Source organism: Cyprinus carpio, chromosome A24 (assembly GCF_018340385.1).
Source record: "Cyprinus carpio isolate SPL01 chromosome A24, ASM1834038v1, whole genome shotgun sequence".
Classification (NCBI taxonomy): domain Eukaryota; kingdom Metazoa; phylum Chordata; class Actinopteri; order Cypriniformes; family Cyprinidae; genus Cyprinus; species Cyprinus carpio.
This window is the reverse complement of record NC_056595.1, coordinates 18293929-18311872: the sequence shown is the minus strand read 5'-3', so window position 1 is coordinate 18311872 and position 17944 is coordinate 18293929. Positions and strand designations below refer to the sequence as shown.

General features: G+C 37.2%; 1 protein-coding gene across 1 annotated transcript; it reads left to right on the top strand.

Annotated features, from left to right (window-relative positions):
- The first annotated feature begins 2187 nt into the window (after window positions 1-2187).
- LOC122135383 (C-C motif chemokine 8-like) lies at window positions 2188-12017 on the top strand. The gene is made up of 4 exons (XM_042714515.1): window positions 2188-2617; window positions 11474-11600; window positions 11680-11747; window positions 11833-12017. Exons 1-4 carry the CDS (start codon window positions 2539-2541, stop codon window positions 11853-11855), a joined length of 297 nt encoding a protein of 98 aa, XP_042570449.1. The 5' UTR covers window positions 2188-2538; the 3' UTR covers window positions 11856-12017.
- The last annotated feature ends 5927 nt before the right edge of the window (window positions 12018-17944 follow it).

The window sequence follows — 17944 nt, the reverse complement described above, 5'->3', positions numbered from 1 at the left end:
AGTCTTGAATATATTCTCTCTGACACAAGAAGTGAGAGTTGAAGGATCCTCATGAGGAGTTTAGCAGTTGTTGTTATTGCATCTGTGATCTGGACTATACAGGTAAAGTGCTTTAACTGTTAATAATACATTATTCTATCTGATGGAAGGATGCAGAATATTGAGGCTTACTTGGTTCTTCTATCTTAGCACAAGATAAGGTGAAATAATGCTGTACTAAAGTCTCCAAAGCAAAGGTGACCGAACCCATCATCAGTTTCAGGAGGCAAAATTAAAGTCTTCCATGTTTGAAGGCTGTCATGTAATAATCATAGCCCCTTTCTAAAGAAAACATGACATGATTAGAGATCAACAGCATCTGATGTTATATTTATAGACTGAATGGGGAGAGTTCTTCTGTGATCCTAGACAACGATGAGTGAAGAAGAAAGCTGAGCAGTTAGTTGAAGCCAAAAAGTGTGGTGTGACATCACAGTATTTGTAACAACATAAAAAGCTTATAAAGCGTATTGTGATGCATTTAGTAGAGCTCAAAGAAACAAACACCTGACTTCCACGCCATCACCAGCATCATCTATTAGTGGCCAAACTCGAGTGAGAGGGTCTACACAAGCAACTGACAGTTCACCAATCATGAACATCAAAAAATAAACTCATAATGAAAACACATTTCTAAGTAGTTATGCATTTCAAAACTAGAAGTTTAAGAGATTTTGCTGTTCTATTTTGAACATTTTTTAATATATAAAATTTAATATTTTACAGTCATATACTGTACATGTAGGGCAATTTGACAGTGACAGTTCTTAATTTATTCAGACACTGAATTACAGTAAAACTGTTCTAGAATAACACACATTGAAATATATTTCATTTAATGTACTGGTTATGAATTTGTGTTATTAACTCATGTGTTAAGAAGGCTGACACTAGTCTGAGTAAATTTTAGACTGATTTGTATGAGAACAAACCTGGAATTTTTTTTCATCTGAAGATGCACATGAACAACTGCAATCTGAAACTACAAATAAACTGTGATCAGCATTTACTGGTTTTGTTTGTGGTTGATGTTTCTGAATGTGTGCAAGAGGTCCTTCCTCAGACATGAAGACATCTTTTCTCTTTAGCATCTTTATTCTTTTCTTCATGGCTGGTTGCTGGCTATGCACTATTAATTGTAATTTCTACTATTGATTATGTACATTTCATTCATAAACAAATGTTATGTACTGTAGCATGAGTAAGTTGGTACAGTATAAACTTGAGTGCTGGCAGTGAGAAAGTCTCTTTTTTTATTTTTCTTGTGACTTTTTTTCCACATACTAATGTACGTTTGACTTCTCAGCTTAATTAAGGTCAATACCAAAATATCATCATAAACCACATTAGATATTAAAAAACACAATAGATAAATGTTCCATCAGCTTCAGGCCCTTAAATGTACTAGGGATTGATTTTTATTCAACAGATATTTTTTTTATATCACTTATATGAAGGTGACATTACAACTAAGTGGAAACGTTTAATTATGCCCTCATTTATAAATTATCCTTTTTTAAATGTCTTTTATTTATACATTCAAAGTCTGTAAAATAAGGTTCGATGTAATGCTAATATAAGAAAATTTTCTGTAGTGATTTGTCACAGGTGTTTTCCCGAACATTTTGTATTACGCGTTTTAGGGCTAAAGAAAATGACAATAAACATTAAATTACCAGCATGTTGTCCAATTTTTACTGAATTTTTTTTTTTTTTCTTAAAATGTACATTTTATTGTAATATCCTTGACTCAGACTTTCAATCATCAAATATGAAACTCATAAAAAAAATCTGAGTAACAAACAATGGTGTGTATTTAGGACACATACAATTCTAGCTATATATTAACTATATGTAAGACAAAGCAGTTGGCCAATTCGTTTCAAAACTGGTTTCATTTTTACCACCATAATTTCTTACAAAGAATGATAGTGAAAACACACAATACATAATGTGAAATGTTGAAATGAAAATGTGGTTGAAATGTTTTTTAGAAAAAACACCACCCAACAACAACCAAAAAAAAAAAAAAAACTAAGTAAATATTAAAGGTTTTTTCTAGGATAAAGAACAATCCAATTACTTTTTTTCTAAGATAAAGAACAATCCAATTACATCCAAATCAGAAACTCAACACTTCAACTTAAAACGTACGTTTTCAGTTAAAGTTACTGACCCCTAAACTCATTTAACCACTTAACTCATTTCATGAATTGTTGCCTGTATTGCATTTTTTTCTAGGGGGGGGGGGTGTAGTTTCTCATAAATTATGTTGATGGGTAAACTGTCTGTTTTGTGGGTGAGAGGTGTGAATGCTTCGATGATCACTGGAGGCAATGATTTCAAAAGGGTGGTGGCTAAGTTTGTGATGCAATATTTCCTTCTGCCTGCTACTGAATCACTTAAAAGACCTCCGCATGATAACTTACCTACATAATCAACACCGGCTAACTGACCAACATCCAAATTACCTTTGATTTGATTTGGACACCAATAGCTATGGCATGGACTTCTAGATTAATCACTGTTGCTGTTCTGATCGCACTCATGGGATGTTTCACTGGCGCACTAGGCAACTGTAAGTAACTAAACATGCAGCACTCGATATTTCAATACCAAAGTCAATGTCACTGTCTCTTCATGTACTGCTGATGATTGGAAATTTTAGGAAGAGCACTATATTTGCAGGATCTCATACTGCTGTGATCGTGAATTTCACTTTTGTCACATGGGGTCTGCAGGCTACTCTTACTGGTTAGAGAAATAAAGGAAGTGAATATCCTGTTTTCAAAAATATCATATAAAAAGACCTGAGTCTAGGTAGCATCTTCAAAACAGAAGCTAGCCTGCAAACATCTTCCTCGTCTGGTTATCTAAATATTTTAAAACAATCATGCAGCTCTGATGATGATGGTTCTTGCGTGTGTTACTGCGCAGCAAGTTAACTGTAAGTTTTAGGATTTGTTATCACTGGATTTGTATTTCTATAATGCCTTTTGTTTTTATTAATATGGATCCTCTGATTTTTAATTAACTTTTTTTTTTCCATTTACACTCAGATTTTGCATTGTTATTCATTCAATTCAAACCAGCATGTTTTCAGACTAGTATTGATGTTTAGAGGCATAATCTACAATGCAAATTCGGTTATCATTTACTCATCCTCATGTCGTTACTAACTTGTATGACTTTATTTCATCTGTGGAAGACAAAAGAAGAAATTTTTTTTTTTCAAGGATCCAGTCACCCGTCAGATCAGTCCACGTGAGGCTGTGATCAATCGGCAAACTCGATGACACTCCCGTGATGCCAGAGGAACCCCTAACCAATCGGCGATTAGGAGCGCTAACTGGATTTCCTCATTGCACTTCTCAGTCGATGCAACAACAGTCTTTGGCAATCACTCTGATCACTTCAAGCTCTCTTACAGGCGCTGATTCAAGTGATAAACTTGATTTAAGTTTCTCAACAGCGATTCATGTTTCTCACTGGCGATCAAGCATAAAACCCGCATTTCTTCCGAATCGCATCACGTTGACTCCTTTGTGGCGTCATGTTGACTTCACAATAGAATAATATGCTGGTTAACACTTAAACAATACAGTTATGACTATGTTTTCCACAAAATAAAGTAACACATTTTCTGTTATCATGCTGACAACATCACCTACGCACTTCTTTTTTCCCAACTCTTCTCTCACCCCTTGACTGACATCCTCACTGGCCAATCACAGTTGCCCTACTTGACATTAGGCAGGATTAAGTCCTTTTTTTACCAATAACATTAAATCAAAAACAAGTTCTTGACACAGACATGTCTGAAAAGGTACATTTCGTTTATAAAAAAAAAATAGAAACAGTTCTGTCACAAGAAAAAAAATAAGTAAATAAATAAATGTAAATAAATCTTTGAAGAATTTGGCAGATGGATAATGTGACGGGAGGAGCAAACGACAGACACAGTGGGCGTGGCGTCAGGCCTCAGAGAGGTTTTTATTAACAGAAAATAAACCAAAAGAGGGAATAAAGTGTCCAAAAGGGGAGGAGTGTCCAACACAACAGGGAATCAGGTGTCCTCGTCGTGCTGCGGGGTTCGTGAGGGTCTGGCAGTGTTCACAGAGGGAAGTGTCCAGGTAGGGGACGGAGTCTGGCGGCCGCACGCGCTCCCCTCTTGGGTCCGCGGCGCGAGGGGTGGCGGCTCCTTCTAGCGACCGCATCCTTCTCGTTGGCCGCAGCGCCTGCAGGGGATGGACGGCCTGGCATTCTGGCGTGATGGCCATGTAAACGGGTGCGGTCCTCCTCCGGACCGCGGGTCCGGCAGCTCACGTCTTCAGTGGCGCTGGAGTGCCTCAACGCACCCTTCCTGGACCCACGAGGACACCAGTGTGCATGCACGGGGAAGAGACTGGTCTCCCGAGGAGAGGCGCGTTGGGCTCTTAAACAGTGGCGGTGATGAGGCCCCATTTCCTTCAGGTGTGCCCCATCACACGGCGCCAGCCCTGACTCGTCCAGCGCCCCTCCTCTCTCACACACCCACCCCTGTCGGGAGCCTGGTGAAGGGCGGCGATTTAGGACGGGGTGCCGATGATTATCAGGGAGGAGGCAGCTGACTCGTCACAATAACTATTCATCTGTGTATAACTGTTACGGGTCTCTCACTGAGTTGACCCAGTTCATCATAGCTTAACTTGGACACAGGTTTCTACCGCCTTTCCGGATGCTCCAAAGGTTCAGCCTCCAAGTCTGACACATTCCTAAAGTTCTTTTCTTCACCTTCTGAAATCCCTTCTTCTTCCCAGTCTGCAATCGGGTGTATATTCTCTCTGGAATCCTCAGTTTCACAAGTTTCCTTAATCACTTTCTCTTCTCCTGAATATTGAGATTCACTGTTTGTGTGGGCAGTTACTTCGTCCTCTTTCATTTCAAGCTTTTCCTGGGGATCAGGAATTATCGGTGTCCATTGTCTAGACCAGTCTTGAGAATAGTACCCATAGCTTTCATCTTCAGTTTCGGAGGAATTATCAGCCATTTCAGGGTGTTCCAAGGTTTTTTCCTCTCTCAGTGCTTTTTTTTTTTTGTTTTTTTTGCAGCTCTAGACCTGGCAACTGGCCTTTGAGGAACTTCTTGTCTCTCACCCAAGTTTGGTATCCATACTGAATCTCCAATAGGTAAGAGATGATCCCTGTGCATTGTCCCGACTCCTCCTGTGCCTTTCTCAGGTTTGAGTTTGTAGACAGATAAATTTTCAAGCTTTTCAAGAAGAATGTATGGGGCCGAATTCCACCTATCCTCCAGTTTGTGCTTTCCTGTGAAACTCAGATTTCGAATTAGCACACGGTCTCCAGACTCTATGTTCTGGTATTTCACCTTTTGATCATAGAGATGTTTGTTCCTCTGATGATTTTTTAGTGCAGTCTCAGAAGCTAGTCGGTAGGCTTTCTGAAGATCTGTCTTCAGGTTTTCAACATATTTCTGGTATGTCTGTTTTTCTCCTCCCCCTGAGGAAGTACCAAAGCACAAATCAATTGGCAAGCGGGCTTCTCTCCCAAATAAGGTGATTATCCTGTAGCCTCATTTTTAGTGCAATTGTATGCATGTACTAATTTCAGCATTCAGTGTGCCCAACATGGAGAGCAGAACTTTTTCCAAACTATAATTCCTGACTAAATATATAATCAATTGAAAACATTATGAAGTTTCATTCACATCATCTAAATTTTCTACTGTACTACTAGAATCAGTGACCATCAAAATAATGTTAATAATGCAGTTTATAATTTAGTTTATTTGAGAGCACATAAACAATATACACTTTGGAAATGCTAGTTATGTGATGATCATTTATATACTTCAGCATCACACAATACCAGTCAATATCAGTTTGCCCAAGCAGTAATATTGTGAAATATTTTTAATATTTAAAATAACTGCTTTTTATTTGAATATATTTTTAAATTTAATTTATTCCTGTGATCAAAGCTAAATTTTCAGCATCATTACAATCCAGTCTTACTCCAAGTGTAACAATATACACTAGGACCATTCAAAGCTTGGAGTCAGTATATATAGAACTTAAAACTTTTATTTAGCACACACGTGATAGATAAATATAAAACACATGCTGTTCTTTCAATTTATCAAAAAAAACAAAACTGAAAAAAATATTCTCAGCTCTTTTCAACATTAATAATAATATAACATAATAATAACAATAAAGGTTTTTTTTTTTAGTAGAAAATCAGAATATTAGAAGGATTTCTGAAGGATCGTGTGACTGGGTAATGATGCAAAAATTCAGCTTTGAAAGTCAGCTTTGATTGTTCCTAATAAACTGGTTTAAACTGCACTTGCAAGTGAAATCTCAAATTATTTTGTGGGATAATTAAATATATTTTAAATAAACTACAAACATAAAAATATATACATTTATTTTGTCACATTCTTTATTGTAACTCTTCCCTCTTAGTCACATACCTGGCTGAAAGACTCATTATGCAGCTCATTATGCGGGCCTCTGTCTTCTCAGGTGTGAATCACACAAATATTCACGGTCAATTACACCTACTCGCATATGCCCTTTCTAAACAAAAAGTGTCTTAGAAAATTTAAATCAATCTATTGCTTTCTGTGAGTGAGTAAACAAGATGATTTTCACATCATTTTGAAGCAAAAATTCTAGACTACATGCTTCAGGTTTGACAGTCTTGTGAACAAATGTTCTGTATGTCTTTTATGACTTTATTTCAGTGACTTCAAAATTTTAGTTTTTCACTAACGATGCATAAAACGTTGTTTTCTCAAAAACACAATCATGTACATACATGCTATTTACATATTATTGTAGCCCAATTTGTACTGAATACAGTGTTTTCAGACTTTAGCCATGTTTATAAGCAACTGAAAAAAAGCACAAAAGTCAGGGCATGTCAAAACTTCTCCAGGCCCCCAAAACCCCCTTATACCTCAGAGGGTTAATAATCCCCGCAGCTAACAGGTCTTTGAGGTGTCGACGGACATCGTCAATATCAGCTGGAGCAATACGTTGAGATCTCTCTCTAAATGGTTTAGAGTCATTCAGACGAATGTGATGTTTAACATCCTTTGCCAGTCCCACATCCCACTCCTCAACCGAAAAGACATTACCTCTCTCAGACAATTTCTGATGGAGTCATTCTTCCCACTCTTTTGGAATCGTTGACTTCCAGATTGAAATCAAACAACTTTGGATCAATCCTCTTGGGTTTTGATGGGACATCAGATGCTGCAGTCACACAATACCAGGCATCGGTATGAAACATATGAGCAATGACTGTTCCCACTGGGATGGTTATATCTTTACACGTCTCATTCTTAATCAGCACCCTGACTTTTTTCTTCTCCACAGCAGAAGAGGCAGAATGGAAAAGTCCAGGAGGCAGTATCTGAAGGGGATTCTACCATGAAAATTTCCTTCTCCAATAGGTTTTGTTGTTACTCAACTGAACAAACAGCACACATTTCTCCTCTTGATGTGATAACGCAAGCATCTGGCCCGGCCCACTTCACTTCTCCAGCAGGTATGTCAACAGCTTTTTCCTTCACAAGTTTTGTCTGTGATATTAGTTCTGCATTGTGAAGTTGAATTCTTAAAGCATGTGCTACATCTGTCTCAGGAAAATCAGAATTTAGAATGATTTTCTTAACGGCTTTGTGTGACAGCTGTATTAAGTCCCATAAAACGTTGGAAAAAACTTGCATTTGTTTTCAAATGATTACCGGCACATGGTCAGGGCCCTCGGGTTCGGGACAAACAGTGCAAGGATGGAAACAGTCTCTTCCACACCCATGACAGAAGCTGGAAAGGAAACATCTACCAAGACATAGACTTTGTAGGGGTAACTGGCTGCACTAAGACCCCGCAAATAATCAGGGCAAACAAAAAGCCTGAAAATGGGTACTGATGACAGATTTTTTTGAGTACCATGACTCAAAGATAATAGAACACCTGAGAACCACTATCTAATAAGGCTTCACAGGGCTGCCCATTGATCTTCATAGCAATTGTCAGAGCTGGACCCACCAGCCCTGCAGAAAGGGTACTCTGTTCAACCACAACTGTCTGGCTTTTCCGGGAGAAAAAAAATGGCTTTATCCCCAGTGTGTTTACCACTCTGATCCACCCTTTCACTTCTGGCCTTTTGTAAAGATCGCACCAGCTTCTGTATCAATAGGCTGTAATTCTCAGTAGCTTTGCACCTTAGAGCGATGTGGCCATCTTCCCCACATTTGTAACAGAAGTGATCTTCTTTAGTTATTTCAAGCCTGGGTTTCACAGATTTAATAGCCTGCTCGGGTGGTTGTGGTTCTTTTGATGACTGTGATGACTGCCTGACACTCAGTGAAGCCAGCTCTGGTGTGTCACCTCCTCTCCTCCTTAGTTCAGGCTTTGACTCCAGATCTGCTGGTGTGTCACCTCCTCTCCTCCTTAGTTCAGGCTTTGACTTCACCTCTGACACAGGTACTTTAGAAGGACCCTCTGTTACTTTTGTCCGCAGCTCTTGAATCTCAGCCTTCAGTTCTCTCACCACAGCCAAACCAGCCAGTTTCTGTCATGGTCTAGGGACAGGTTTTGCAGTGGAACCCAGACTATGTCTGGCAGCTTCACTTTCGTCAGCCTCCCTGATTTCATTTAAGGGAACTAAAAAATTAGGTGGATTCTCTCGTCTCTCTCTCAATCGCAACTGAAGCAACAACAAGTCGGATTCAACAGCTCCTCGAATTAGCTGCTCAATTCTTGTTCTGTCGACATTGTTCCCAGGCAACCCACCTTTTTGTGCTACCCTTGTCAAAGATTTTTCCATTCTCTTCAAGAAATCTGAAAGTGCTTCATCAGGATTCTGCCTCAACAACCTGAAAGCAAAATATAAATCTTCTCCCGATTCAGAAATTCCAAAAGCACCCTCCAAAGCCTCAAGATACTGAAGGGAAGTTGCATCTGGATTAGCAAATCTGATAGCGTTCACAACATCCAGGGCTGAACCCTTTAGGCTTTCAATGATATGTCGACACTTCTCTTTCTCTGAGCATTCACACTCCATGACCATCATTCTAGCTTGATCCATCCAGGTCTCCAAGGCTTCTTCCCCTGTTAGACTAGGAACAGTACCTGAAAAGGTTCTCAAGCGTCTGTATGCACTTCCATCACTGACAGGTCTCAAAGTCTTTTCCAGCAGCTCACCCACTGCACGGATTATTGCTTCTGGAGATCCTGCATTTGAACTGGGTGAAGAAAACTCGAAGATCAGAGACAGACTTTTCTTCCTGTACTAACAGCTTTGATAGTTTCTCAGCAAACCCAGCAGGCGGTGACTCAGAACTTTTTGCTGCAACCATTTTCCAAGGCTTCCCACCTCCTTCAGGTTTTACTTGTACATGTAGGTGAGAAGGATCATCCACTTCTTTGCACTCACACAGCACAAGTAGAAACCCTGGTGTTGGCCCTTCTTTATAATCCCTGACTCACACTCTTCCCAAAGCTTTGACTGTGTGGACAGTTTGCTCAATGTGTGTCACCTCCAAATCTGCAGGCACTTCCAACAGTAACACTGCATGTTTCTGATCAACTATTGCTTTCTGACACCATTCATCCAGTTCAGTTTGTAAGAAAGAATCATCAGCATCCATTTTCTCCTCACTCACATGAACACCAGCTTTCCTGCAAGCAGAATATTTTCTTTGCACCGACTTTCAAGCAGTATAACAGCAGTGATTAATCCCGGACAAGCCCCCACTTTATGTAGCACCCTCTTCAGTCCTAGGTGTATCTACACTCTGGAATTGTTGATGCTAGAACCCAGATTTGTCTAATTGTGTCTCTCGACGTGATTTTACTTAAAATCAAAATGTAACCCTGCTTTTTATACTTCTTCTTACAAAGTGCAACGCTGACCTGAATCGCTTTCCAAAAATATAGCTACCTATCAATTCTCTTTAAGTGACCACCCTATGTAGCAGAATTATACAATTAATTTATTTAAAAGAAAATAAATAAAAGGAATCAAAGATGAATCAAAAATCTGTTCTCTCGACTTATAAATAAACTTTTACCTTCAAATACAGTGCATGCTTTGACTCTTTTTCCCTTTGGACAACAACACACTTTAAGGGTTAAACTTTTTCCACAAATATCAAAATAAGAGTTTTTCACTGAATCACTCTTCCAAATTAAACTTCAGTTATTTTCCCTTTGGATGTACAAATTTGTCACCAATCAGTGTAAATCAAAATATCAGTCTCCTTTAGAAAACTTAAATTATAAATACAGTATGTAAACAAACTTTAGATTCAGTTAGAAATACAAATGTAACCCTTTACTGATATACTTTCAATGAATCAGAATATTAAACCACTATATGGTTCAAAAATAGAAAAAACTGCTTAATGTGGGCCCACCACACTCACTCACGTGCACACACAAACCCCCCGTTGCAGGCCTGAAGCTGGAGTGCGTTGGGGCCAAGTGAAATCTAAACTGGCCACTTCACTCTCGAAGAGCACAAATAAAACAAACAAAATGTACCTGAATGAACTTGAAAGAGGTCAAGGATCCAGTCACCCGTCAGATCTGTCCACGTGAGGCTGTGATCGATCGGCAAACTCGGTGACACTCCCATGATGCCAGAGGAACCCCTAACCAATCGGCGATTAGGAGCGCTAACTGGATTTCCTCATTGCAACAGTCTTTGGCAATCACTCTGATCACTTCTAGATCTGCTTACAGGCGCTGATTCAATTGATAAACTTGATTTAAGTTTCTAGCCGAGCCCAGAATAAACTAAAATATACTGTAATGGCGATCAAGCATAAAACCTGCATTTCTTCTGAATCACGTCGCGTTGACTTCACAATAGAATAATATGCTGGTTAACACTTAAACAATACAGTTATGACTATGTTTTCCACAAAATAAAGTAACACATTTTCTGTTATCATGCCGACAACATCACCTACGCACTTCTTTTTTCCCAACTCGTCTCTCACCCCTTGACTGACATCCTCACTGCCCAATCACAGTTGCCCTACTTCATATTAGGCGGGATTAAGTCCCTTTTTTTTTTTTACCAATAACATTAAATCAAAAACAAGTTCTTGACACAGACATGTCTGAACGGGTATATTTCGTTTATAAAAAAATAGAAACACTTCTGTCACAAGAAAAAAATAAGTAAATAAATAAATGTAAATAAATTATAATATTAATAATAAATGAACCCAGGGTTACATGTGGTTGATCCTTTTAATATTGGTGAATCCATTGCTATATATATTGCATAAACGATACCACAGTTTTGTTTTCTTTGATGGAGCCCTTATCAAAATCACAATCATCTTGTTTTCACACATATACATCTACAATTAAACTGATTGGATACATCAATCTCTGTCTCTCTTTCAGATCGTCGTCCCATTCAAGATGGAGTGAGCTGCTGTAAGAATGTGACAAAAGCAAGAATACCTTCTACAATTAAACTGATTGGATACAAGCATCAGAATGCTCTGAGTCCATGTGTGGATGCGATAATGTAAGCTCTTTCTACAGTGTTATTTCACAGACATTAATATGCATGATATTGTGTTCATTTTATTTCATCTGTCCTGCAGATTCTACACAGAAAAGGAAAAGTACTGCTCTGATCCAAAAGCGCGCTGGATTAAAGACCGTCTGAAAGGTACAGCACTAGCATTAATATACCATTTTAATATGATGCTTATGCACTGATGAAAAAACTCATAACATGATCATCTTTCCACCAGGTCTGGAGCAGATAATGGACTGAGCCAATGGAGGCCTAGAAGATTCTGCAGATCTATCTTTATATCGTTTCATCTATCTATAAACAGAGAATATAAATTATGTATCTACTATTAGATCCTCTAGCTTATGTGAGTGTTAAAAGCTTTATCTGCTTTCAAAATAAAATGCAATTTTTGAAAAATAACCATTCGGGCTGCTTACTTTCACTCAAACATCCAGCCTTTTCTCTGTAACAGTTTGGACTGTATTTAATAATATTTATGCTGAATCATTAAAGAAATAGTTCACACAAAAAAAGGGGAAAATTCTGTCATTACTCATCCTTCATGACATTCACGATCCATATGACTATCTCTCTTGTGTATATCTCTTATCTTCATCTCTTAAAGATAAAATACTTTTACTTTCAATTGTATGTCTCCATCTAGTGGAGAATAGCACCTAATGCACAGAGTAGCTCGTAATGTAATTTATCAGTAAAATAATGTCAACCCCAGAGACTAACAACTAAACAAATAATACATCTTACAGGATTCATAAACAGAAATAAACATGAACAAATTAACAACACAACCCCAAACAAGACATTCAAAACTAAATACAAATTTGAATTAATATTTTGTTTTTCCTGCTGCTAAGAGGACCGATGCCGACATATATGCTGCAAAGTTTCAGAAGTGATTCACGTATAAATTCCAGAATCACTCTAAAAATTGCAGTGATCAACACAGTGATGACCATACCAATGGATGGGACAAAATATGATACGTCAAACATGTGAATTAAGCAATATAAATGCAGACTAATAGATTCATAGAAAAACATTGAAATACTCATTTCAAAATATTTTTGAAATGCTGATGCAGTTATTTGTAAAAGTAATGACTTGTAGATCTTGTGAATCTTACTGTCAGATATAGGATAAATTAAAACAGGTTCGGGGGGTTTTTTAATCCTTTGTTTGTCCATCAGATGTATTCTATAGGTGGTTGAATAAAAATGTTTGGGCTTTATATTTTTTTAAAAAAAAGACCTCAAGTTATCAGCTAACAATATTGTTTTAAATAAGCTATTATAATTTAGTAATTTATTAGTATTGATAATATTCTTTTTAATTTTAAGATAAAACTGGCTGTACTCTGATTTTACTGTAAATGTATAAAGCAAATTGCTTTGTCAGACTGGGGCCATTTTACCGCCCCCTTAGTACAAATGTAATTTTTGTTAAAAATCTAATAACATGAAAACTCTGGACATTTTTCATACTTGGTTTATGATTTATGTCATTGTCACTAAAACTATGATAACTTTTTCTGGACACATTAAACTTTTGTTTCACAGAAGAAAATTACCCAGTCCCCACTCTACCCTACTCACTGTCAGTGAGTTTCATGCACAGACCAATCGTTCACTTCACAAGACTTCACTATATCATAAGGAGCCACAGGTATTAATTTTGTCTTCCTTGATTTGCTTTTTGTTATTCTCAGAAACGGGCAGCTGCTGACTTGCATTTTATAAATCACCAAGGCCCACAGTTCCAGTTAAAATTCTTCTTTACTGTTACTGTTCTTTACTTTACTACTCAAGAAAAAAAAAGTCACCTACATTTTGGATGGTCTGAGGGTGAGTAAATTAACAGAGAACTCTTCCTGTAAGACAATCACATGCTTCATTCCTGAATCATCAGTTATTCTAGTAATTGCTTCACGAATCAGGCTTTTGAACAGATTGACTGAAGGAATGATACTGTGGCAAAGGCAACTTGTCACCACCTACTGGCAGTTTTATATTTTGTAGTGCAAATATGTATTTTGTTGATAATGATTTCATTTGATTTGCAATTTCTTGTCTTTATTATTCTACTTGAATTTATTTTTTAATTTAAAAAAACTGAAAAAGTTTATAAATATAAATTAAGAATTTGACATAAAAGATGACACATGCGTTTGATAAGGTTAGAATAAAATAGCCTTACAAAGATTTTAAAAAATGCCCCTGGAAATCAGTTTAAAGGTGCAATGTGTAATAATCTATTTACAGACATGCAATATAATATACATAACTATGTTTCAGGGGTGTATGTAAAAATGTTTGCTTTTATAGCTCTTCACCATATAGAACTATTTACCGGCCCAGCGTACTGCCCCCCCCGAAGACTGTCTGATTAGAGACAAAACGAAGATGTACTTGTTTTATAAGACTAACCCATATATTGTCACCACTCAACAGACTGTTTGGTCGTGGCTGCGGTTTTTCTACAAAATGAAACAGTGACATAAACATGAATATACATAGCTAATATACATGATAATAGTAAAAATATTATAACAAACTGGCTATAACAGCACAATAGATTAAGCTAAGTAATTAAACATGAACATTATTAGCAAAAGACATGTAGAATACAAGGCAAGGTGTAATTCGTATCTTATAAGCAGTGCACAGCTGTAACTTGACACCTTATTAGAGCCGTACCGCTTGTGAAGCGTCACTCTGTATGAGCTACGAGAGCGCATACGCTTAGAAAGTTATGTTTATAACAGTATACCCGTTAGATATAAAGAAATGCAGCGAACCCTGTTTCAAACGGGAACTTAACTCGTACTAATAACAACAAATGTTACTCTAGCACTCACCAGATATGTATATAAGCATATAAACAGGGTTACAATGTTTACAATTTTACACACATACAAATATAGATATCGTTACCTCACGGCATGGCCGTGGGAAGTACATGCAGCACCCCCGTTGGAAAATGCAGACATTACAGCACTCTCTGACAGATGCAAAAAAAATAAAAATACATAAACGTATTAAAACATTTCTTAAATCCTCCTGTTTGTTATTAACCTAAGAAGTATATGAACGAGGAGGTTTTGAGCACAACTAAAATAATTATTGACCCTTTCGCACGTACGTACGATCACACCGGTGTGATCAGTCTAGGCTGGTCCCAGTGCATGACGTGATCAACTGCTAAATTCAAATGTGCTTTCACGTGTTGGCTGGCGCTGAGCCAGAGAGAGGCGCGTTCAGAGCATAGGTTCAGAGCTGTCATATATCACAACTTTTCAGTGTTTTCAACCACATAATGTTTATTTTAGGTTTCAGACATATTAGTACTAAAAAAACAATACATTTAGAGTTTGTAAAATACACACTGATGTCAAAGGAAGAGGCAATAATAATCCTTTCCATTATAATTAGACACGTTGTTTTATTCATATCAGATACACATGTGTAAGTAACTTTAAACTTTACTCTATTCTTCTCCCAGTTCACCAGCCACTTACTTTTATGTATTTCGGGAGAAGTGGATGAATTCACGTGTTGTAAATCCAACAGATCCGATTCTCTGAACTGCGTCTGCGGCACAAAGATGCCGTCGCGCATACAGCTCAACTAACGCGATCGTTATAAAGGTGTTTTAAAACACTTCCACTTGCATATATTTGACAATCGGAATATCAGATATTTCATGCCATATCTAACAAATTTGTGAATATTTTGAATAAAAAGGAAAAATGACATAAAAAGCAGATCATCATTCATTCAGCTCTGTTGTTGTTGCGGTGTGTCACCTGACAAGCAATGACGCGTCACCATGGAAACCATAAAGTGACACATTCTAAATAACGGTCGCCAAAAAACTCGCCCTGGGAGGTCAGCCAGAATGCATCATTGTCAACTGACCTCAGGTTGAACGTCAAGGCGAAGACGTTGCAACAGTGAAGGTATAAAAATAATAATTAAAAAAACGTGAAGGTATCTAGATATCATAATGGCACAGAAAATAATTTTGGATTTTTTTTGGTACACCAGCTTCTAAAAAGAGCACGACGAAAGTTTTATGTTCTTATTAGCTGTGTTCTGTGAGTGTGTGTCTGCGCCCTGAAAGAGCCATAAGTTTAAATAACGTAGGCTTATATGTGCTGTTAAAAATATTTGCTTTTGTGGATGTTCTTGTCCGCTGTTCGCGACAACCTTTTTGGAGCTGTTTAACTATCTTGGCTATTTGTACGTGTCTGCTATGTGCAACGGAGTCTGGTTACAAGATTGGTATAAATATGTTTAATTCTTATTAGTGTGTGTTTACTTTGTTATTAGACTTAGACATTATTAAGAGGTGTCCACCTGACACGCTAAAAATGCACCTCCCACCAGAGCATGTGAGCGGAGTGGAGCGGGAGCGAGCGGGGAGCGCGAGCGGGCGGGTCTTAGCGCAGAGCGGCATTTTTAAAAGGACTGAGCGTCGCTCTATTTCCTGCTCCTATCTCGCTACAATACCTACCAACTCAAAACAATTACCGACCATGCTCAGTCAAGCCTGACCCAGAATCCATCTGTCTTTTACTGTCATCAACAGACTATTTTCATTCAAAACTTGGCTCAATAATGGGAGTTCAAAAAGTACTTCAAAAAAGAAAACGAGAAATCATACAGGTGTACTATTAAAAAACGAACTAACAGTGATTTATTTATATAATTAGGCCCATTAATTTGTTTAATTTTACAGCAGTTTTTTTGTACAACTGATATAAGCCAATTTAAAATTTAATCCTGTGCGCTGCGCAAAAGTTCATTTATAAGAATGTTGGCCTAATAGTTAATTTACTTTTAAAACGTTTATGTATATTTTTGTTTATATAATTTTTATTTATATTATTGGGTCCATTTATTCGTTTAATTTTACAGCAGTTTTTTTTTTTTTTTTTTTTTTTTTGTACAATTGATATAAGCCAATTCAAAATTTAATCCCGTGCGCTGCGCAAAAGTTCGGTTATAAGAATGTTCGCCTAAAAGTTAATTTTATTTTTAAAACGTTTATGTATATTTTTGTTTATATAATGTTTATTTTATATTATTAGGCCCATTTATTCGTTTAATTTTACAGCAGTTTTTTTTTTTTCGTACAATTGATATAAGCCAATTTAAAATTTAATCCTGCGCGCTGCGCAAAAGTTCAGTTAGGCTATAAGAATGTTGGCCTAATAGTTAATTTACTTTTAAAACGTTTATGTATATTTTTGTTTATATAATTTCAATTCAATTCAATTCAATTCAAGTTTATTTGTATAGCGCACCAGTTTTTTTTTTTTTTTTTTTTTTGTACAATTGATATAAGCCAATTCAAATTTTAATCCTGCGCGCTGCGCAAAAGTTCAGTTATAAGAATGTTGACCTGATAGTTAATTTACATTTAAAACGTTTATGTATATTTTTGTTTATATAATTTTTATTTATATTATTAGGCCCATTTATTCGTTTAATTTTACAGGAATTTTTGTGACTAATTTGTCATTTGTAATTTGAAATAAAACATTTCTATTTGAAAAATGTTGTTGCTCATTAGTTCTTTAGGAAGTAAGGCTGTGGTCTAAGCTAAAAGTCATATATAGATTTTTTTTCTTTTTTTGGACCGAGGGGGGGGGCGATTTGAGTGGAGCGCGAAGCAAACTGCGTTGAGCGCTGAGCGATAATGAGCGGAGCGGCCTGATGTAGCTTTGAGCGGGGGAGCGGAGGGGTGAACAGTTCCGTGAGCGATGAGCGGAGATTCTCACCGCTCCACTCCGCTCACATGCTCTGCCTCCCACTACAGCACCCCCAACTTAAAACCTCTTCCCACGGCCCTGCCTCACGGACGTAATAACTTGTATACAAAGCTAGGTGAATAAGTCTCTCATCGACTATATAATTAATGATTCAAACTTACTTTTTCATTCACGCACAACACTTTGTCCAAAAGGCGATCTTTAAACTGTCCAAAATCAATGATGTATCCTTTTGCCATTTTTGACGACCTTGTAGACGGAGAGATTTAAGATAGAGGTTAGAATAATAAAAACCCATAGCCTTTTTTACAGTGTATAAAGACCTTACTTAAGAAACCGTTATGTTTTTATTACCTTAGATTGAGCAATTTTTATCTACATACACCGCGGGTCCCCTTACATGGAAGTCGCCACCATGTTTCTACAGTAGCCCTGAACGGACACACTGCTCTACAGAGCGCGTTTCATCACTTTGTTGTTCTTGTGAATAAAACACTGACATAATGAATAACAAGTACATTAACATTTGTAATAACATCGCTTTATTGAATAA